This window comes from Microplitis mediator, chromosome 2, assembly GCF_029852145.1.
Source record: "Microplitis mediator isolate UGA2020A chromosome 2, iyMicMedi2.1, whole genome shotgun sequence".
In the NCBI taxonomy this organism is placed as follows: domain Eukaryota; kingdom Metazoa; phylum Arthropoda; class Insecta; order Hymenoptera; family Braconidae; genus Microplitis; species Microplitis mediator.
In genome coordinates, this window is record NC_079970.1 from 25,442,269 (window position 1) to 25,465,663 (window position 23,395).

The 23,395-nt window shown below is 28.6% G+C and overlaps 2 protein-coding genes across 13 annotated transcripts in view; both read right to left on the bottom strand.

Annotated features, from left to right (window-relative positions):
- Positions 1-901: 901 nt before the first annotated feature.
- LOC130678493 (RING finger protein unkempt) lies at positions 902-17,514 on the bottom strand. Of its 11 annotated transcripts, none has more exons than XM_057485736.1 (11): positions 17,139-17,514; positions 16,113-16,322; positions 13,258-13,680; positions 12,976-13,178; positions 11,917-12,044; positions 11,512-11,700; positions 11,237-11,429; positions 10,873-11,144; positions 10,587-10,799; positions 9,833-10,165; positions 902-8,653 (listed from the first exon to the last, which is right to left on the bottom strand). In XM_057485736.1, the coding sequence occupies exons 1-11, from the start codon at positions 17,195-17,197 to the stop codon at positions 8,495-8,497; spliced, it is 2,382 nt and encodes a 793-aa protein (XP_057341719.1). In that variant the 5' UTR covers positions 17,198-17,514; the 3' UTR covers positions 902-8,494. The 11 variants fall into 11 exon arrangements, with proteins under 11 accessions (XP_057341719.1, XP_057341720.1, XP_057341718.1 ...); XM_057485737.1 differs by having other exon boundaries at positions 11,512-11,685; positions 11,917-12,047; XM_057485735.1 differs by having other exon boundaries at positions 11,917-12,047.
- A 3,418-nt stretch (positions 17,515-20,932) lies between these two features.
- LOC130663501 (uncharacterized) overlaps positions 20,933-23,395 on the bottom strand; it is a 32,126-nt gene continuing 29,663 nt past the window's right edge. For both annotated transcript variants that reach the window (XM_057462756.1, XM_057462755.1), the window contains 2 exons: positions 23,168-23,324; positions 20,933-23,074 (listed from right to left, as the gene is read on the bottom strand). In XM_057462756.1, the coding sequence (XP_057318739.1) occupies positions 21,430-23,074; positions 23,168-23,324 (1,802 nt within the window). In that variant the 3' untranslated portion in view covers positions 20,933-21,429. The remainder of the gene's footprint in view (positions 23,075-23,167; positions 23,325-23,395) is intronic.

A 23,395-nucleotide genomic window follows, 5' to 3' on the forward strand; every position in this document is an offset into this window, starting at 1 on the left:
AATTGTTTAGTTTCTTTTCTATCAATTAATAAAATTTTAATACAATAATGGCAGTCGAGTCATGGAATATTTCTGAAAAGTGCGGGATATTGTCTGAGAATGCCCTTAAAAAAAATGAATAACAAAACATGATAAATTTTAAATTGTTTTGAGTTTATTGATTGACAATATCTACAATACATTTTATTTTTTATTTTTTTTTTCTAGAGTAGCGTAAGAAGCAATAAAGAAAAAAATTCCTTCTACGAACAATATATATATTTATATATATTGATCATGAGATAGTTATTATCGTTATTAATTATTATTAATCAATTAATCAGATATTGATTTACAATTATAATTATAAATAATTATTTGTTTATTATAGTAATTAATATAACTTTCAGTCGTCGAAAAAATATTTAAATAAATTTTTTATTGGCTATTTAGTTTTATCAACTATTATAATTATCCATTACTTTAATAATTATTATTATAATTATAAGTAACTATTTGAGTAATATGTATTGCCAAAAATACGGGTCACCAACATTTATTTTTAAAAATTTTTAGTTGCAACTTTTATTTTTTTTATTTTCTTTGCAATCGTCTTTATTATTTTGTTACAATTAATCGATTTGTACTGACATTTATTAGAATTTGCTACAGTCGTTCAAGTTTACTTTTTTTTTATTATATTTTTTAAATTCTTATTCAACGCCGACACACTTTTACTGCCAAGTATTATTTAAATAATTTCGATACCTCATATTTTTATAAATAATAATAAAATTCAAACGAGATAGATGCGTTGATTTATTTATTTATTAGTTAGGAATGTCTGTAAATAAATTTTAAAAAGTTTATTTAAATATATTTGTTATCTGTTATTAGTTTAAAATTATATTTATGGAATATATTTTTGTAAGTTTATTATATTGATAGCCAGTCAGTTGTATACAGTAGCCAAAATAATATACATTAATATTTATTTAATTACTTATGTATTTTTATAATTCAATAAAAAATAAATTCAACATTTTCTCAATTGCTTTCATTTTATTTTACGTATTTTTTTTTTTTACTTTTTTAATAAATTTGTATACAAATACAAAATTTAAATTACCAAGCTCATGATATGGATGTTGATTTAAATATTTTATTTTATTGTTATTTTGAATAAATTAATTCGATTTTAATTTAGAAAATTACCACAACCCCAACGATTTATTTTTATTTATTTAAATTTGTTATGGTCTATTACTTTAAATTTATTTATATTTTAAATATCATAAATATTTCATTTACTATCTCGTTTGTATCAATTTTTTTTTTTTAATAATTTTAATTAACGTAATCGTACATTTATATTAAAGAAATACTAAAATTATCAATTAAGCAAAATATTATAATTAAAATACAATTATTATTTTATTTAATTACGTTAATTATAATTATTTTATTTAGAATATTGTTGTACGATAAAAGCCCTTCATTTATTTAATTGTCTGCTGTTAAAATTTTTTTTTTCTTCTAATAAATTATTTATTTTTAAAATTTTTTATTCACTCAAAGGCTGGTAGTTCAGCAGACGCTTTCAGTACTTAGTCATACAGCAAAATCTAAAAAAAATTAACTCAGCACACTGTTAATAACACCGCAAGCTAATTATAATAAATATTTAATTTATTTATTTATTATTTTTAAAATTCTATCTAAGCCAAATTTATAAATCCTCCTCATAAATTTAAATCGATGGTTTAAGTTTATTAATTATTTATATTAATTATAATTATTTATAAACTTACAACCATTATTTTTATTTATTAATTAACCAACTCTACGATGTACGTTTTTATTAGGCTACATAAATATTCATTATTATTGTTCCGGAAGACGGTTTCGTCATAATGTTTTTATTTTTATTAAAATAGTTGCGATAAATTCGATGGAATCACTTTTTTATTTCTATTTCAATTTCAATATTTTATTATTTATTATTTTTTTGTCTTGTAATTTTTAATTTAATCCAAATAAATAAATACTTCATTTATAATTTAATGATAATGTATTTTAATTTTTTACATAAAAAAATATGATACTGAAGTTAGCATCTAATAATTTTTGGATTTTATTTTAGACAGTAAATTATAAAAAAAAAATTTTTTTTAAATTGCATTTGTAGTTTTTTAAATTCTCTACAAGTCCATATTTTTATTTTTGTTTTTTTTTTCTGATTGATTTGTTGAAAAAGAAATCCAAAAATTTTTAATTATCTGCTAACTTCAGGATCATAAAAAAAATACGATTTTCATCTCAATTATTATTTTTAAATTTTTTTTTAACTTTTGGTCAATTGAAAAAATTTTTGACGTTTCTGTAAACATGGAAAAATGTTCGAAAAAAAAAAAATCGAAATCTTTCCATATAAAAAATCAAAATACTTTACATTAAATTACAGATTAAGTATTTTTGGTTTTAAATTTTTTACTCTGTTGTAAATTTTCAAATTTCCATAATAAATCTTTTAGACGGATAAATTAAATTAATTATAATTTTTTTCTTTCTTATAGCTCGCATTTGAATTCAATCGTGAAATAAAAAGTATAATAAATCCTGACAATATCGCGTTTTATTAATTTACTTCGCACAGCTATTACGTTATTTCTCTTAGTTTAGTTGAATAAATATTTATAAATTGACGTATACATTTTGCCACGTAATAAAAAAAAAAAAAAACTTAAATATAAATATTGAATGACACAATAAAACGTGCTCACCACATAGATTTAATTAAAATTCGCCAATAACTTGAACGTTATTTTCGTATCTGGTAATTAAGCTTCAGGTAGCCTGAGATATTTATAATATTATTTAAGTTAATAAATCTGTATAGCCGTCAAAATTTATTTCCTCAATCTCGAAATATTTTTATTATCATTTTTTTAAAAAAAATTCAAATTTAACCCAACGCATTATACTTTAATAATTAAAATTTAAATATTTGTAAATTCATAAATCAAACTAAATAATACTTATAATTATTTACGTATTCAGTTTGTATTAAATAATCATCATACAATAGTCTAGTGATTATGTGTAGATATCTTTTGTCTGTGTGCAGATAATTCTTCAATAATGTACTTATTTATAATTTTTATTTATTTACTTTATTAATAATAAATTCATAAAAATTATATTGTTATTAAATATTCACGTAAATGTTGAATTTATTCATTATTATTAATATTATTATTATTATAAATGCAGAGAAGAATCATTTGCACGAACAGATTGTGTAAAGCGTTTATACTTTTCGAGTATGCTTTCTATTATTATTATTATTATTATTATTAATATTATAATTTGTCAAAAATATATTTTATTTTGTAATGTATATTAAGATTAATTTGGCCTGCCCTATTGTTGGTTATTTGTGCATCATTAAAAAAGTGTTATTTATATTAAAAAATATTTTCTTTAATTTTTCTTGATTATTTATAAATTTGGTCATTAGTCTGATGTATTTAGCTTTGAAAATTTACTAGCGGATCTAAATTACGGGAAACTACCGTAAAATACCGTAATTTACTGTAAATTTGCTGCATCTTACGGTAATTTGCGGTAAAATACGGCAAAAATACCGCAATTGATGGTATTCAAAAGAATAACCGGAAACTACCGTAAAATACCGTAATTTACTGTAAATTTGCTGCATCTCACGGTAATTTGCGGTAAAATACGGCAAAAATACCGCAATTGATGGTATTTATAAGAATAACCGGAAACTACCGTAAATTACCGTAATTTGCTGCATCTTACGGTAATTTGCGGTAAAATACGGCACACTGCGGCAAAAATACCGCAATTGATGGTTTTAATAAGAATAACCGGAAACTACCGCAAAATACCGCAAATTTGCGGCAAAATACTGCACTTTTCTTGTAAAATACCGTAGCATTGTCGTAATTTTGCAGTAAATTACCGGATTTTACGGTAATTGTTCTGAATACCGTAAATTCTGGTAATTACCGTAATTGAGATCCGCTAGGGTTTATAATAATAATAATAATAATCTTGCTATAATATACATATATATGTAGAGTCTTGAAGCAAAAATATACTATTTATTTAAATGATTAAATAACCTTGTGCTGTACGTGTATTTTCACAAAGTATTTTATTTTGATTTGAGATTCTACTTTAAACTCGACACTTTTTTTTTAAATTTATAATTAAATAAGTCTTTAAAATTTCATGTGTTTAATTAAGAGTTTTTAATTTAAAAAATCATGATTATTATTATTATTGTTATTTAAAATGTAATTGAATAGTACGTATTTAATTTTTAATATTTTCGAAACAGTAAAAATGAAAATGCATCATTGTGATGATGACCCTTTTGTAGTCGATAGAAAAAAAATAATGTGTAGATATAAACATATAAAAATAAAATAATAAAAATGAACCAACAAGTGGGGCAGTAATCTGTGACAATGTTACAACTGTATTATTTTTAAAAATAACTGACTTGATTTATAAATCGCTACAATAATCAATCACTTTGTTATTCACCTATTATTCTATATTTATAAATTTATTTATTTATTTATTAAATCTAAAAATTTTATTTCATCATTATTTTATTTTATATATTCCTATTATCATATTATTAATAAGTAAAATAACATTACAAGTTTTCATTGTTTATTTTTAAATATATATTTGTAACGTCAAGGAATAAATCCTCGTTACGTTCATCGTGATTGTGACACAAGTTTATATTTTTAAATAGGCCCGTAAAATTTATAAAATTACAGTTTATTTATTGTTCTTTATTTAATTATACAATTAACTTTTAAAAGTTTATTACTATTAATTTAAAAAAATAATCACAATCATGATGAACTAATGTAATAAATGTCTTTACAAGTACAGCATTTAAAACCTAGGACGGGTCTGTCTGGGTTATCTATTCACAATATAATCACTTGGTTACAATTCTCACTAACGTTTATTTGTTTATTTAATATTCATTTTATTATTATTATTATTATTATTATTTTATTACTTTTAATACTCTGTTATTGGGAAGGCTGTACTTGTAAAGACGCTAAATAAACACTTATGACAATTATTTACTTTTTTTTTAAATTGATTTTAAATAATTTATTGTCATAGTGTTGAATTGGTTAACTCCTAAATAGTGTTTTGCTGTTATTTGCTTCATTTTGTAAATATGAGTCTATGGTATTTACGGTTACATTTTTTTTTTTTTTATTAGGGTAAACTACCTCTCAGCTCCACTTTTTTTTTTTTTTTAATTAAGGGTAGAAGTAGAATTTGCGGAACTGCTCCATTTTAGACATTTGATACTTTTTTTTTTATTTATGAAAAAGTGTAAAAAGAACTTCTATTACAAGAGTGTGATAAAAATTTTAGAAAATTAATTATGTGATTGCATATTCAACAAATTAAATTATTATGATTTTTCAAATGTCAAAAACCGACCGGAAACGATACCTCTGCCTTTCACAGAAAAAAGGATTTCTTGGCGCAAAAAATTTTTATTTATCCCAAGAAATTTTTTGCATTAAAAATTAAAATAGAAATTTTTTGAGACAATAAAAAAAATGCGTCAAGAAATCTTTTTTTTCTGGATAAATGTCACATAAAAATTTGAATTTTTAATTTTAAAATTATAAAGTATTTAAGCAGCATCATTATGCTTATAATTATTAATAAAATATCATATTGACTCTCCTTGATTTTTTTTAAAAACCATAATTTAGTAGAATGGAAATAACTACTGGGAAAAAATATTTTTCTTCCCAGAAGTTTTACAATTAATCCATGTAATTAATAAAATAAATAATTGTTTTACATAAAATATACAGAGGGCAGGATACTGAGAGGACTAGCCATCGGGTACTGTACCCTAATTTATTTTTTAATAATATAATATAATAAAATAATTCATTTATAAATTTAAAAATATATATCTTTAAAAAACTATTGTTTATTATTTAAAATATAATTGTTATTTAATAAACTGAATGATAGAATAAACAATGCAAAATTTAAAATTTAAATGACGGTGATATTTAATAAAACCGCCGAACCGTCAATACCACAGAAAATAAAAAATTTATTTTGTTTAAAGCCTATATATTTAAATATTTAAAACTCGATTTATAAATTTAAAATGACCTAATAAAATCTTTTATTTTTTTTTGGCCTCGTATTTTAAATACAATTGTAATTAAATAAGAAAGAAAACATTTTTTTTAATAATTTCATAGACTCTATCTATTATAATACCCTCTATTTTTTTTTTTTATTTTCTTTAATTATTAACTCCTAAAATGGCAATATTTTGTCAGTTGACAGACTCAATTTATTTTATATACCTATTTATTTTTAAAGATCTCAAGCTTTACTTTATTATATTTTTTAAAAAAATTATAGTACAATAAAAAAATAAAATTTTACCAACTTGAATTTTTGCGGGTATTATAGACTAAAAAATAATTTTGCTTTTATATATCAATAAATTGCTGAACATTAATTAAATAATATTTATCTTTGTTTGTTTTTTTTCAATTTTTTTTTTTTTAATACTTTTTTTGTATTTTTATTTTATTTTATATTTTTTTTTATTAAAATTTGTTGTAACATTAAATGTCTATGAGGAAAAAATTTGATAATAACGTTCCTATCTATGCTAATTATTTAAATATACCTTAATCAATATTCATTTGTAATTAATTTATTAATATTCATTTCAATATTTTATTTTTTTTTATCGTAGTGGTTAACAACTGGATTTTCAAAATTATTTTATTCCTCCATACTTTTACTCATTTATTATTATTATTAATTTCATATATATATCATTTTGTTTCTAGTATTTCTTGATACCACTTAATTTATTTTTCCCTTCCTATTAATTAGTATAGTAAATATTAATTTATTCAAACAAGCGAGGTAAGTTCTCGTTAAAAATATCCGCAGTTCTATTAATTATTATTATTATTATTTTTAATTCATATCAGTATCATTGTTATAAAATAAATTAAATCGTAAGATGTTTCAATAGCCGTTATATTAATTGAAAAAATATAATTATTATATATTTATTATCAGTTCATTGTATTAATTTATTATTTTTGATTTTTTAAATTTAAAAATTCTAAACACCCGCCTTTTTTTATTATTTATTTAAAACAAATATTAATTAACTAATAAATTATAGTTACATTTTAAGACTTACTATTAAATGTGCACAATTTTTTTTTTTGCTAAACCACACCCTAATTTATTCTTTACACTAACTATCAATTCAAATTCAATTTATTCCTATTAAAAAAAAATTATTCTTATATTGAAATTTTAAAAATAATTATAATTATAAACTCATAGATAATTGAAACATTCAAGACAAACAAACAAGTAAAGAAAAAATTAAATTGATAAATATATAGTATAGTAATGAGTTAATTATTAAATTAAAAATGTAGTTATTTATTTGAATTTAAAAACCTATCTAAAATATTATTTATTATTATTATTATTAAATATTAATATAAGAAAATATAGTAATTGTGATAAAAAAAAAGCTATTAAAATAAACAAATCATTATTGATTTACGTAAAACCCCTTGTACCGTTGAGTAAAAAAATTAATGTGTTAATACTTTAAGAAATTACTACTTAAATCTAATTAGTTTGATAAATCTGCACGTAACATGAGGTGTTTTCTTATGAAAACATGACTGTGTAATTATTTATTATTTATTATTATTATTATTATTATAAATACCGAAACATCTTACGGCTTAATCTATCGATAACAATTTCTTAAACTTTTTTGTTGCGTTTTAAATTATTAATTATTATTATAATAATTAATTATCATTATTATCATTTATTTTCCATTCAAAAAATTAACCATCAGACTATTATCATTGTACTGATTATTGTGTCAGTGTGCAAGTTTTTTTTAAATATACACTCATATATATACTTCTTTTTATTTAATCAATTCCTAAGAATTTAAAATTTACTTTTACTTTTATTTTAATTAGCACATTAAACTTCACTGAGACTTGGTCTCGTTAGAAAAAAAAAAAAAAATCTGACAGCCTCAATTAGTCAGATGTCAATTGAAAGTAAATAAAAAATTATAAAAATGATGACTTAAACAAATGTTTTTAAGCCTCTTGTCACTGTTTATTTTTAATCAACTGACTTACGATTCCGCAAATGACAGCGCAAGTGTTTGTCACATTTAATAAATTCATATTCGCGTTAAATTAAATAAGCGAAACTAAATCATAACAGTATTTTAGTCACACTTGTTTCAATTGACGGCGCGAACTTGTTATTACTTTTTTTTTGTTATTGTACTGCTACACTAGTGGTGACAGTACTGAGAAGAATGTATTGAAGAAAATTACAATAGTAATGATGATGACGATGAGGATAATAAGTGTAGTGGTGATAAGTGGATTTAACTGGTTGAGACAACGGGGGTCTGGCAGTATGGACACTCGCGTTGATTTGGAGCACACGTTGAACATACGACATAATGATTGCATGGTGACAGAGTCACCGCACGGTTTTGTTCCTCACAAACCATACACTTGGTCGCGGTTTCTCGATACAATACCTGTTTTAAATAATCAATTATTTATTATTTGTAAATAAAACTAATAGTGAATTAAAATAAAAAATGATCATTAAATATTTTAAATACAGTCAATTATATTTTGACTTTGTCAGTAAAAGTGATAAAAATTAATGATCCTGAAGTCAGCCGACAATTAAAAATTTTCGGATGTTTTTTTCCACAAATAAATTACAAAAAAAAAAAATCTAAAAATATGCACATGTAGAAAATTTAAAAATCTAAAAGTGCAATTTTTTCAAATATTTTTTTTATTATTTATCGTTTCAAATAAATTTCAAAAATTATTAGACGTCGGCTAACTTTAGTATCATTAAAAATTAACTGTATTTTTTTAAATTTATATCTCAGCAAAATTGCATGATCCTGAAGGTAGCAGACAATTAAAAATTTCGGATTTTTTTTTCAGCAAATGAAAAGTAAAAAAAAAAAATATGCACATGTAAAAAATTAAAAAAACTATAGGTGCAATTTTTTGAAATACTTTTTTTTTTTAATTTATCGTTTTTAAAAAAATTCAAAAATTATCAGACGTCGGCTAATTTCAGTATCATAAAATTGCCACTGCGTTGTCATTTTCAATTAATGCTTAAAATTTTTTTTAATTGATTGATAAAATTTTGATACGCTGATGACAGCAGAGTGATTGAAAATTTTTAAAAAGTGAGGGAGGGGTGGGGGGCTGAAAATGACCTTAAACGTAATGGTAAATAATAATTAATAATAAAAAACAAAAATTTAAAGACAATTTGTTTTTCGTATAAAAACAATTAAATTCTGACGTACGTGTAGACTTGTGAGTGTGGCCTACATTTACCGTAAATGGTTTTTAGTACGAACCGATACTTGAATTGTAGTTGGTAAATCATTTATAAATTACAATAGTACATTTAGATGTAGGCGGATATAATAGTAATATAAAATAAATTCTGAGGGAAAAGAGAGCACGAGCAAACACAGATCGTTATCAAACATCGATCGTTAATAAGCGAAAAAAAAGTCTCATATTTTTTGCGGTGAAATTTATTTCATGACTGCTATTAAATATTATGGCTGCAGGATTCACGAAGAGTTTAAAGGCCGTATCAGTAGATCGGAAATAAACAACGGCAGTAAAGTGTAGCGACATAAATGTTTATAGTTAATAACAGCAGTAATTACTTTTTCAACTTCCTCGAGCTCTTGACGTAGCTGTGACTGAATGGATTTCAATGTGCCTATTGACAAATTTCTTAGCTCATTATTAATACGTTTCATTGAATGAATATGTGAACTGCCACTTGAGGAAGCTGCTTCATTCTCATTTTTCAGTGCTTTTACTTGCATCAGTGCCTCATCTCGCTGTTGCTCCGCAACTGACGCTTTTCTTTTAGCCTCTTCACTCTCCAATTGCCAAGCCGAGCAAGCGGCACGTGCTTGATTTATCCTCTCATCCCAAGTAGCCAGTTGTGCGCGACTTGAAGTCAACTCTTCTCTCAACCTCTGAACCTGCAACTTATTGCCTTGTATTTACCACTGTTCAAATTACTTTTCCCTTTACAAGTAAAAATAAACAGGAGGGAGAGACAAAGTGGATTTTCTAAGAAAAAAATTATAATAGTATGAAACTTTTTTTTCCAGTCCCCATATAAATATTCGGTGTCAACATAACCCAGCAACAAAAAGATGATAACTTTTTTTTTAATGTGGGGCAAAATGGGCTTCCCTAAAAAATGAAAACTCTCAATAATTCGAGATAAGTTTTAATTCATTTATTGGAATAATAATTTTTGAGTGGCCCGCACTGCCCCGTCATGTCCAGGTTATTTTTCATGATTAAAAAAAAAAAAAAAAAATTATGAGGCTCATTCCGAACCTTTTCTCTGTATGAAATGAATGTATGTATTTATTAATGTCAATATAAGTATAGATTTACCTCTGACAGTGATCCGGAATTGCTAGGGCTTATTGAAAATGCATTAACAAGTGGTGATGCTCCTAATGGCTGCGTACGCGATGGCGATAATCCTTGATTTGCGAAATCAAATAGACTACTATTGAAACCGCTGAGTTTTGATGTCGAGCTACTTAACTGAGATATATGATTAGAAAATGGATCTGATACTGAATGACTTAAAAATGGCATCGTCTGTAACAAAATAATGAATAATTATTTTCAAATTCATCAAAATTATTCAGTTAATTAAAAAAATAAAACTTACAGATTCAATTGGATCTTGATGGGAAAATCTTGATCCAGTTAAAAATCCAGCGGATTGTAAATGCTGTAGTGGACTGGACGTAGAAGGTGAAAAATTTGATAAAACCGAGCGCTCAGCCATACCGGGAATATTAACTGGCGCGGAACTACCGAGTAATCCGGAGCTCGCGAGACCCGCAGATATTGAATTGCTTATTGGAGAACTGGTGTCTCGGTGCATCGAGTCTACTAGATTTAATGGGTCGTCTAAATGCAATTCGTCCAATGCGTTCCCTAAAATCGAAATTACAAATAGCAAATCGTTGATTACAAATTCTTGTGTCTTGATTATTATCAATTAATAAATAAATACAACAATTACTCACCTACTACTGATTCAACAGTATCATTTGGGTAAAATGAACTACTTGAAAGTGGTGATACCGTTGACGCTAACGAGTGTCCCAATGAACCGTTTAAATTATAAGCCAACACAAGACTTTGTTTACGTTGTAATTTTTCAGATTTTGTTAATATTGGATCGTTTTCTATTGCTACTACTTGCTTTCGTAACTCATGCTTTAAAAAAAAAAATTTTTAGATCATATCAATCCCCAGAAAATTAATTAATCACTAAAATAAAGTTCAATAAAATACTTACAAGTTGTAAAAAAGAATTAGGATTAAATAGCATACTGGATAATTTATGCTGATTCGAATTATTTGTTGAATTTGTACTGGAATTATGTAATTGTGCACCAGGTGCTTTACTGTGTGAATTATTACTACCAAGACTACTTGTACTTGCTGATTCTGACACTTCACCGCTTCCATTCTGTAATCCCAGGAACTAATGACATTTGATTACATTAAATTTTTATTATTATTTATTATTTTTTAGAAATTTCCGAGAACAGAACAAAAAAAAAATAATACAAAAACCGCAGTATAATAACGTTGGTTTCAATTTACCGTGGGTGAAAATTGATTGATCGGGTGTTTGTTTGATTGATTGATTGTATTCTATTGTATTGTAGTAATGGTAAAAATAATAATAAAAACTTACACTGCTGTCGCTGAGTTGTTTGTCTTTGTCGAGTGACCGCTTGTCCGGAGGTAGAGCATTGCTGAGTAGATCTGCCAAATTGGTACCGCAATCAATTGGAACAGCCATATCCCGTGCGAGGCCCATGTCTTCTGTTGGCAATACTGCTCCATCAGCAACGACACCCAGACCATCAATATTTAAATGTATATAGGGTAAGAGCACCAGTACCCAGCCCCTAACCAGTAGCCAGCCGGTCATATACTTAAACATTGGCTCAAAATATATATAGATATAATTTAACATGGGCTGGCTACTGGTTTAGAGCTGGGTACCGGTGCTCTTACCCTAAATGTTAAAAATGTGTAATAAATATCTTCATCTCTATCTCTATTATTCTAATTGGTGATACCATTTAATTACTTTTAAAAATATAAATGGCTAGTGAGTGAATGACATTAAAAATTATAAATGCAAATTGAATTTAATAAAAAATATATTATTGGATTAAGGTAAAAGACCTAGTGCCCGATCGGGGAACAAGTACTCTGTCACTCCATGTGTTAGGACTAAATATACATTTAGTAAATATAGACATAGAAATATATGAGTGATTAGGGAAAGTCGATGGCAAGTCGAGGTCTGAAAAGTGTCTGGGAAGTGTCTTTCGGACAAATTTCGACCATATAGATACCATAGAGATACCATAGAGATACCTGTCAAAAACTCGCCAAAAACACAAATTTCACATAATAAAACATTTCAATTAATAATAATATAATTTATTTAAAGCCGTAAGATGGACGGTGGCGTCTGAAGGTTCACCTAAAGTTTACAAGTCCAATGATATTCATGATTGTAAACTTTGACTACTTGAAATTGGTTATTTGTCAGTTTTTAGTCAGTAATCTATCGGTCATCAATCAGTCATCTCGAGGGAATATATGAGTGATTGGGTACCAGTTCCCTGATCAGGTACTGGGTCCCTTACCTTAAATTGTTTTTGTTTATCAAAGCGCTTAAAATTTAATAAAATGTATAGTGACTGTTTTTACGTACGATTTATGAGAGTAAACTCACGGTCAACGTGTGCAAATGCACAGAAGACGCCACGAGGACAATAACCAGCTTGCTGTACATCATTACACTTTGTTGATTTATAAATTTCCGGATGAAACTGTTGCTCTGTACGAGTGTGACAGTACATGCAGTTGTCTCCTTGGTCACAATTACCTGGCTCGCCCCACTCTTCCCCGTGTTTGACATTAGGACAAGGAGTTGACCTACAAAATAAATGAATGGATGATTAATTAAAATTGAAAATTTTAAAAACTCATCAGCTGATGAACGATAAAAACCTACCGGTACTTTGATTTACGTGGGCTACGTCTTTTGTCTTTGCTATTGTGGTATTGAGGACACGCGTATCCCTGTCTGCATAATCGTGGCGGTCTTTTACACGGCTCAGTCTTGTAATTACTGAGCACATAATTAGTGTCTTGCCATTTAGGATCTTCATTCATCAAGTTACGCTCTTTATCCAGAATGTTCGGTCCATTTGAGGATGAATTTGGATCGGAGTCGGGATTTTCCAGCGCTTGAATCTCTTTGATATCGTATACCGGCGGACGTAGATCATGATTCCCGTGTGCGAAAGCACAATGAGGTCCATTTTTAACACAAAATCCTCTGGTGTCTGTGTCATGTACACACATACAGGTCTTGTAATACCGTAGATGATAACGGCGCTCTGTATCTCCGGCTGTTCGATGTAAAAATGGGCACCTGGAATATAAATAAATTCATTCATGTCAAATATTATTATTAAAGCAAAAAAATTTCAAGTGTGATTTTGGTCACTAAATAATTTAAATGATAATTGACTCCAAATAATAGATCACCAAGTGACCAATAAAATTTTTTTAAAAATATATCACTTTGCTCAACAAATACCCGTACACAGAAAAAAAAGATTTCTTGGCGCAAAAAATTTTTTCTTGTTCTAAGGAAATTTTTACTTGACCCAATAAATTTTTTGTATTATAAAGTGAAAACAAAACTTTTCTTAGGGTAAGAAAAAATTTTCTCGGAACAAGAAAAAAATTATTTAGGCGAGAAAAAAATTCTTGAGCCAAGAAAAATTTTTGTCTTCAATTCATAATACAAAATATTTCTTGCGCCAAGAAATTATTTTTTTCTGTGTAGACAAAGAAAATATATAGTGACTACATGGCCAGCTGAGAGCTGAGATAAAGTGGCCCATGTTAAACAGAAATCCTATATCTAAGTCCACTTAAAACTTGCAGCTGTCCGTAAAAAAAAAAAAAAAAGTGTATATTTGTACAGCCGGGATATTAACAAATGGAGTAAAAGTTAAAGACAATAATAACAATTGTTTAAATAAATATACATTTTGAAAACATATTTTTACTATTCCAATCAGGTATAGCCTCATCGCAATTCTTTGTTGCCCGTGTATACCCACGAGAAAATCAATATCAGGAAAGCTTCTTTGTTTGGAACGGGCTTCCCCCCGCACGCGTCATTTCACATATATATTTTTGTACATATATATTTTTTGGAGGGAAAATATCAAATAACTTATTAATTAATTAATGATAATCAATAGTCTATTTTTGTATTTATTTGTTTTTAATTTTTTTAATCACCAGATAAAAAGTATACCGCGTAAATATCTGAGGGTATTCATTTATTTGTTAATAAACAAAAATAGTTCATATTTATTTGTATTCCAGTATAAAGTTTCGCGTATCAATGACATGATTTGAATAGCTAAATGTACATCTATGAATTGCAAAGCAATATCTCGTGCACAGTATTTGTAGTATAGTTGTTTTGTTTTACCGGTCGTTGTAAAACAACAGGTGAATATTTCTCAATGAAATAAATATATGTATATATATATATTGTTACGTTGTAACAATACGTTACAATATAAATATCTGTTTATATCTGAGAGATAACGATAATTTTAAATTCAAGTTAATAAACCATTAAATATATAAATTTAATTTATTTTATATATAAATATATATCTATACACATATGTACTATGAATCACAGGAAACGTATCATGTCAAAAAAAATTTCTCAATCAATGAGTCACGTACAATGATATAAGATTCTTTATACGTTTTTTTTCTTTTTTTATGACTTCATCTTCATGTATTTTTAATACTCTCCAGTATTTCCGGTACATGTAAAAAAATTTATGTATTTTTTTTTTGGCTCCATTTATTTGTCTATATTTAAATTTTAAATATTTACCGCGTGTTTTTTAAAATATTTTAAATAATAAATAAAATTAAACATTGAGCGGGAAAATGGATTTTTGAATTTCTTAAAAAACTCAAATATATTCAAGTATTAAGTATGAGTATAAGCAGCATTAGCATCAGGAAAATGTATTCAAGTATCTAATGCAGGGTGAGGTCTCAGATTTAAATTCAAAATCCCAGCCATCCATTTATTCTTTTCTATCCGCATGAGTAAAAAAAAAAGCCCGTTATATTGACACAAAGAAAAATCCAGCCGAGGAAATGCGTCCTTTTTCCGGCAGACCCTTTTTACGAACAAAGAAAAGTAATTCTTTGTCTCAGTTATGCTCGGGTTGTATGCAGCCCAACCACGAAACAAAGAAATTATATATATTTTTTTAGTAGACGGTTGTGTAGGTAGAAAGTGTCGCAACAAGTTGCTGGTATACGTCGAATAATTCATGAATGTAATGTTAATTTAATAGTAAGATAAGACATGTAGTAAACTATTTTAATTTAAATAAAAAATAATGTAAGAATTATTGTGATTAAATGTCACGGACTCTGGGTGTCCGTGTGACGCGTCATTGCCAAGTTCCCGAGATACTTATAATAATAATAATGATAATGATAGCAATCGATATAGATAAGGTCACGTGTGGGCTAAACAATAATTATAACAAATAATGAATTAGTATAAATTCGGTGGCTCCGAATTCGTCAGCTGGTGATAAGCCGAGTGAACAATGAGACAACGAAATACTGATACCTTCTGTATTATATATTTGTTATGTATAGTTACTGAAAATTAGACAAACAGAGTTATCAAGTTGGTGCTGATGAGTTGGAGAGACTGGCGGTGACAAAGTTATTAATTAATGAATTAAGTAATCAGTTAATTTAGTAATTAAGTAAATTGATGATGAAATGAAAACTTACTCGTCGCCGTCGGGACATATGCCGGTAGTCTCGTCGTACTTTGTGCAGTAATTGTCCGCGCTGTAGTTGAAGGTGCGGTCCCGTTTTCTCACTGGCCTGCGTCTTCGCTGGTTCATAAAGTGCCAGTTGAAGCACGTGAATGGCCGATGCTGTGTGCACTTTCGCTGTATAAACAGTGGACATTGTTCGACACGAAATTCCTTCAAGTATCTGGAATGCGAATCCACAGAGCTACACATTATATTTTATTATTTATTTAATAGTCACGTAGACGCAACGCGTCATATAATTTCGCCTAATTATTTTTATTTCCCTGAATTTATTCAAGATTTTTAATTATCAACAAATATATACTTTGCTTTTATTATATTTTTTTCACTAAACACTGGCCACTAGCACCTTCCCGATCCAGCCCAATAATTTGTCGTTAGAATTTTTTTCTTTCATTATTTATTTTATTTAAAATTTTAATAATTCCCCCGCTAACTCTACCGTAACTCGCGCGTCTAATTTAGATTTTTATTTTATCTTATTATTGTTATTATTATTATTTCCCATTACACTTCTCGCTCTATCAACATCACCCATTACGCATCTCACGTCCTGTCTCTTTTTCGTTCCCGCGATATATATTTTCTCTCCTCACGACCACGACTTGTCTCAAAACTCCTCCACCACCACCATCACCAATAACCACCTCCTTCTTCACCACCTCCTGCAGCACCCTCCCACCCGTTATTACTTTTACTCTTTCCTCCTGTCGACGAAAGCCTCAGTCTTCTCTCTTTATTATTTTTTTATTCACTCGCGCGATCTCTCCATTTTAAATATTTATTTATTTATTTAAATTTTAAATCTACTTGTTTTAAATTTCCCTCCGCTATCGATTATTTAACTAAAATACTAAAATCATTTATTATTATTGTTATTTATTTATTTAAGTTAATTTATATGCAATATAAACTCGCGAGTTTGAATTGGTAGCAACACATACGAGCACGCGGTCTGCTGGCGAACGTTACTTACGTGTAATGATTCGCCTTTTCCGCTTGAGCTGTCAACAAAGATTTTGAGTCGGACTTCATCTTGGTGGACGTAAGACAACACAAAAACACCAGCGGCGTCGTGACCGCTGCCACAGCCGCCGTAACACAAAACACAACACGCGCGCGCGATACTCCGAGTTTAACATATATATAAATACACACGCACTAATTATTACACTTTATTATTAATTAAATAAAATATAAATCTGTAAATACGAAATTTTACATTTTTATATCATTTATTTATAACTTAACTCGTTACTTGTAACACTACCGTACTTAGATATCAGTACACATTAAAAACGTTGTGTTGTGCTGGAGGTTGTTGGTCGTTTTACTTTTTACTAGTATACATATATGTGTGTATGTATTAACAAACACTACGCGCAAATATGAGATCGGATATATTTATATATATATACATATATACAACACTCACACAGACTCACTTGCGCACCGGTGGGAGGAAACACGGCGACCAGCGACAACCAGACCAAGTATAAAGACTAAATTATTTCTTTGTGTTCGCGCACACATACGCGAGACGCGTGTGTGTAACTCACACAGTCAACTCAAAAGTCTGCGCATGCGCATTCAAAGATGGAAGCGCGTGCGCATTGAAAAGGATGCGCGCGCTTGGGCAGCTGGTTTTGAAAAAAAGATGGATGGCGCTGATACTCCGTGCGCTGTGAGATTTACGCAGAAAGAAATTACCGACCGCGCGCCAATCGCAGTGAGAAACTTGGTGTCATGTGACCCTGGATCGTCTTTTCAAGGTCATCCGTGTTATGATCCACCCTGAAGTAAACAACTCGTGTTCTGTGTGTGTGTATATGAGTACGCACACAAATCTTGTAAGGACTCTCCTGAGTATTTGCTGCGTAGGGTTGCTATATTATTGATTAACCCACGTCCCGATGCGAGTCTTTGTCCTTGATGTTACGTTGGACCCTTTTATTAACTTTCGTTATCTACGCAGTTGAATTTAAAAAATTATTACTGTCATTGTTGATTTTTAAATAATTATTGCTATCGTTTTTTTTTAAATTATGATTAATGATAAATGAATTTTCAAATACTTGTCTTGTTTATTTTATTAATAATCGATATTGAATTTATTCATTTGGATTTATTTTTTTTTTTTTTTACTATTAATGATTAATGATGATGATCCTCCGAGGCCCTTAAGTCTGCACTCATTGCGTGCCGACTGATAATTTAAAATTTACGTGATAGAACACACAGTAATATTTAAATATTCCACCTGATGCTTGTCTATTAATTTTTACTGCACTTAGTGTAAATATTTAAAGCACTATTGAGTAATAAACTATTTCTCATACACGTTGATATAATCACCCGGTGACTTTACATAATCTATTGTTTACTCTTTTTGTGGTATGGGTTTTATTTGACGCGCGCAGTTTAAAAAAAAAATTAACGCTTTTATTTTTTTTTAAACAAGTCCGTGCGCATGACAACGACCGAGGCGCGATTTAAGGGCCAATAGAAATTTCAATTTATTGATGCTGAATTTTTATTGGTTAATTTATTACTGTCAGCAGTTTATTGGCTTTAATGGACCGGTAATTGTTACAAAATAATTATTAATAAATAAAATGAGTGAGTGTGAATGTAGCAGACATCGGACAAATTTAAAATTATTAATAAGTGGGGTAAATAATTGATAAAATAAAATTAAAAAAAAATGCACATTTTAAAAATTTTAAAATTAATAAGTGCATTTTTTAAAATTATTGGTTCTATTTATTTATAATTTTAAATTTGTCTGATGTCTGCTACATTTAATGATACTGAAGTTAGCAGGCGTTTGACAGTTTTTGAATTTTTTTAAAAACGATTGACTATAAAAAAAAAATATTTTGAAAAATTGCACCTATAGTTTATTAAATTTTCTACATGTGTATATTTTTAGTTTCTTTTTTTTTGTAATTTATTTGTTGATGAAAAAATCCAAAAATTTGTAACTGTCTGCTAACTTCAGAATCGTTACATTTACACATGATCCTGAAGTTAGCAGACATTTAAAAATTTTTGAATTTTCGTATTTCAACAAATCAATTGTAAAAAAATAAAATAAAAATATACAGCTGTAGAAAATTTTAAAAACTACAGGTGCTATTTTTTCGAACATTTTTTTTTTGTGTTTTGTCGTCTAAAAAAAAAATCCAAAAATTATTAGACATATAAAATGAACGATTGGTATATTTGGGCGGCTGATTGAAGTATTGTAATAAATAATTTGTATTTAAGGAAATAATTAGACAAATTTATTAATTTAATTTTTTTTATTTATTAAAAAGTCATGGACAATTTTTATTTTCATTAATAATAAATCGCAAATAACGCACACCTCAAATGTAAATACTTTTGATTAAATCCCGTATTTATCCATCAAATAATCATCGTTTTATTTATAATTTCATAAAATTGTACTGTTACTTCTAAATATTTATTTATGGATGGACACTGTTTAATTATTTCTATTAATTACCATACCAGCTGTTTATTAAATTTTATTTTATTAATTTAATAATCAGTTAAGCATTTTAAATATCAAGTTTACATGATTGCAATAATAACTATTTAAATTTATGGCGAATTTTAATAAACAAATCATTTAAATTCAGTTCCCAATAAAAACTTTAAAAACTCAGTGCTCATTTAATTAAATTTTTACTGAGCCTACAAACAGTTCAAAATTTTGCTCACATGATTTCAAAATTTTAGTACTTTTAATTAAGGGCATTCTCAGGCAGTCCCTCCACCCACTTTTCAAAAATTTTTAATGACTTTTTACGGTCAAAAGCTTGTCAAAATTTTATCAATTAATTGAAAAAATTTGAAAGCATGAATTGAAAAAAAAATGACTTACAGTTGATATCAATTAAGAGTTAAACGAAATTTTTAAATTAATTCCAGTAAAATCTCGTGTCAATTTTATAATTAAAATTTTAAACTCCTAATTGACAACAACTGTAAGTAATTTTTTTAAAGTTAAAAGTCATTGCATATTTTTAAAAAATGGAGGGAACTGCCTGAGAATGCCCTTAAAAAAAAAATGCATGACAAATGTAAATACAATTACATGTGTAATAGTTATTAATTTAAAAAATGATTTTTTGTACTCCATCTACAGTACCAACACATTTAATATTAATTAATTATAATTATACGTACTTTGGATGGAGTTTTATATTTAAATTTAAATATAATTATTTAATTAATACAATAACGGAATATTATTTTTAGAAATTTATTAATAACTGACGTTTTTGAGGCGCGCGTAAAAATGAATACACAAAATTCAAACATCGAGAAGAGAGCTTTCTTTTAATATTATTTAATAATAATAATGATAATAATAATAATTATTGTTTATTTGTTTAGTTTTATCTGTTTGGTATACGTCTTAATTGTTTTTAATATATTTTTATTTGAATATAACAACTTAACTATGTACATAAAAGATGTCTCGTGTCGATCATAATTACGAGTCTCGCAAATGACGGCTCGATGTCGCTGATTATTCAGTGCAGTTGCGTCTTATTTCATTTATTTAGATTTTTAATTTATTTATTTATTTATCAAGCAGTTTTATTAAATTATAAAGTAAATAAATTCTATCTGGTCACTAGTACGATTTTGATTCTCTGCTGGTTTTCTAATCGCGATTAGTCTAAAAAATGTGCGTCTAATTTTAAATGCATTCATTAATTTATGATTATTCAAAACATTATTATCAATTGTTGGTTAAATAATAATTAAAATAAATAATAAAAAAGTATAATAGAATAGAATACAATAAAACTTAGAGAGTATATTACAAAAGCTTAATTATTTTTCCCGCTTAATTGTTCTTTTTGTTGTAACTGTTGTATTCATAATGTAGTTTTCTACTTTCTACTTTACACGGAGTAACAAATAAATATATTTTATGGCAAGTGAAATATCAAACAAATGAATTGCCCTCATAATTTTTTTAACAGTAAAAAAAATATCTAAGATTCAAAGATACATAAATTCATTTTGTTATAACCAGTAAAATATTTAACTGCGTTAAATTAAAAAAAATATAAAACAAAGACTAATTCACTGTAATATCAACATCTTGAGCCCTCATTTATTATAAATTTATCATAAATAAACTAAAAAAAAACTAACGAATACACGAGTCACTTGAAAAAAAATGATAAAATAAAAAAAATAATTTAACATGATAGAATGAGGAAGCATTGAACGTCAAAAGTTTAAACGGTCGTACCGTAAGTGCTGAACATCACCCTAGTGGTATCAGTGTCCAAAGTAACGTCTTCCGGTGACGCAAGATCAACTTTAATGGATCCCGAATTGTTTCTACGTCTAGCCATGCCGCCGCCCCAGTTAGAAAGTGTCCAGTGATAAGTCTCTCCCTGTTCTTTGATCTCTCCCTCGTGCAGAGTCTCCTCGGGATCGTTGTCTTTGTCCAGACCAGTCTCCAGTGAGACTGAAGACTGGGACGCGACCGAGTCGAAGCTCGAGTCACCGCCGCCTCCGCGATAACGGCCGACGCACTCGGTCGCCATCTCACCCGGAGACTCTTCAATCGCCCGGAGAATGTTTTGACACAGCTCCGAGTCGAGATCAATAGGGTCTTCAGAGTCACGATTATGAATATTTACTGCAATATGAGCTGGATGTGGTATGGGAAGCGGTATTACGAGTTTTTCAGCACTGTAAGGTCGTATCTCACGTTTCCATGGTTGCCAGCGTCCATCACTGACGGATAATCCCGAATTTGTTTTGCGTCTTGATCTTGGTGAAGTCAATAAACTTGTCTCACATCTTTTTTCCGACTTGCGGCTGTTACTGGCCAGCTTTGCGCGCGGATTAAAGTACGACACCTCAAGATATGGGCTCTGTACTTGAATGTTACCACGTGGTGCGTAAATCGCGCCCAGCAGATCTAATCCATTGACACCGCCGAGCTCAGTGCTGTGGACCATCTCTGTATAACGACTTAGATCGACTCCTGGATGTGGTTCTAACTTGAATTTAGTGTCAGTATCGTCAAGAGGCTGCAAAAAATCTAAGCTGAAGATATCAGCGTACATGAGACCGGCTAACCCGGCCCAGTCGCCAACACTCAGGCCTTTGTTTTCCCAGAAGTCTTCCTCGCAACCGCTGAGACGCGCCAACACGTGGGAGGGATACAGTCGCTCCAGCATCAGCGCAGCTTGTTGTATAACAATTTTCAGATCAAATGTCGTCAACTTTATTTTGCTTCTCACAGCAACTCCGAGACCAGTTTGCAAGTCCTTGCGGCGACGGTCCAGCTTTTCGTGAAGAACAGCGACCAAGTCACGCGCCTCTTTCTCCAAAGATTTGTAGGGGTCACGTGTCTTGGCTAAACTGGTGGCAAATGGACTAAAACACGCCTCAACAAACTGCGTAAAGTCACGCTGGGGTTGTGTAATAAGACGCTCTGTTTCTTGTTGGAAAGCCAAAAGTTCGTCGAGTTCAAGTTTCGCCTCAAAAGCTGCCAACGCTTGCTCCGGTCTTATCTGATAATAGTAATCCGAGGCCAGTCCAGGACCCGCGATTCTCTTTACAACGAAACTGTCGCTCGCAGGTACACGCCCGCGGTTCTTAATCACAAGATGGAACATCGCAGTGTCCCACATCACTCGTATCCAGTATCTTATCACAGCAATCGTGAGTATCAAAAATGAAATTATTGGACATACACATACGGCGACTATTAAAGCGGCTATAGGTTGTAAGCAGCCCTGGACACCGATATTCCACGCCAGCGCTTCCATTACAACTAAATATCGATTTCGACTGGGTTCTGGGCTGTCGAGGTCCATTACTAGAGCCATGAATCCATGCAGTAATAATGTTACCATCGGCATCCTAAAAAACAAAGTTAATAAAATATAAAACTTGATTATTATGCTAATAGTTGTGGTACAAAGCAACAAATAAGGAAGGATAGTAACAACAGACCATAAAAAAGCTGAAAGAGCGATGACAAGTGAACTGAAACTCGCGATAATGCAGATTATGGGAAATAGGAAGAGAATACCCATAGTTCCCATAAGTCCTTTTACTCCGTAATTCCATAGTCTGTTTATGTGCCTCGTCATTCCTTTGCCAATAAATCCTGTTAAAAAAAAAAAAAGAAAAAAAAAACAATACACGCATTAACATATTTACATATTTATTTATCCAGAT

Excerpts from the sequence above, each read along its gene's own strand:
- LOC130678493 (XM_057485726.1), bottom strand. The coding sequence starts at position 17,197 with ATGAAGTCCGACTCAAAATCTTTGTTGACAGCTCAAGCGGAAAAGGCG. Across the intron at positions 13,681-16,112 it reads ATATGTCCCGACGGCGACGA|GTGCCCATTTTTACATCGAA; the intron begins GTAAGTTTTCAT and ends TTTATATTCCAG. Across the intron at positions 10,800-10,872 it reads ATCAAGATCCAATTGAATCT|ACGATGCCATTTTTAAGTCA; the intron begins GTAAGTTTTATT and ends ATTTTGTTACAG.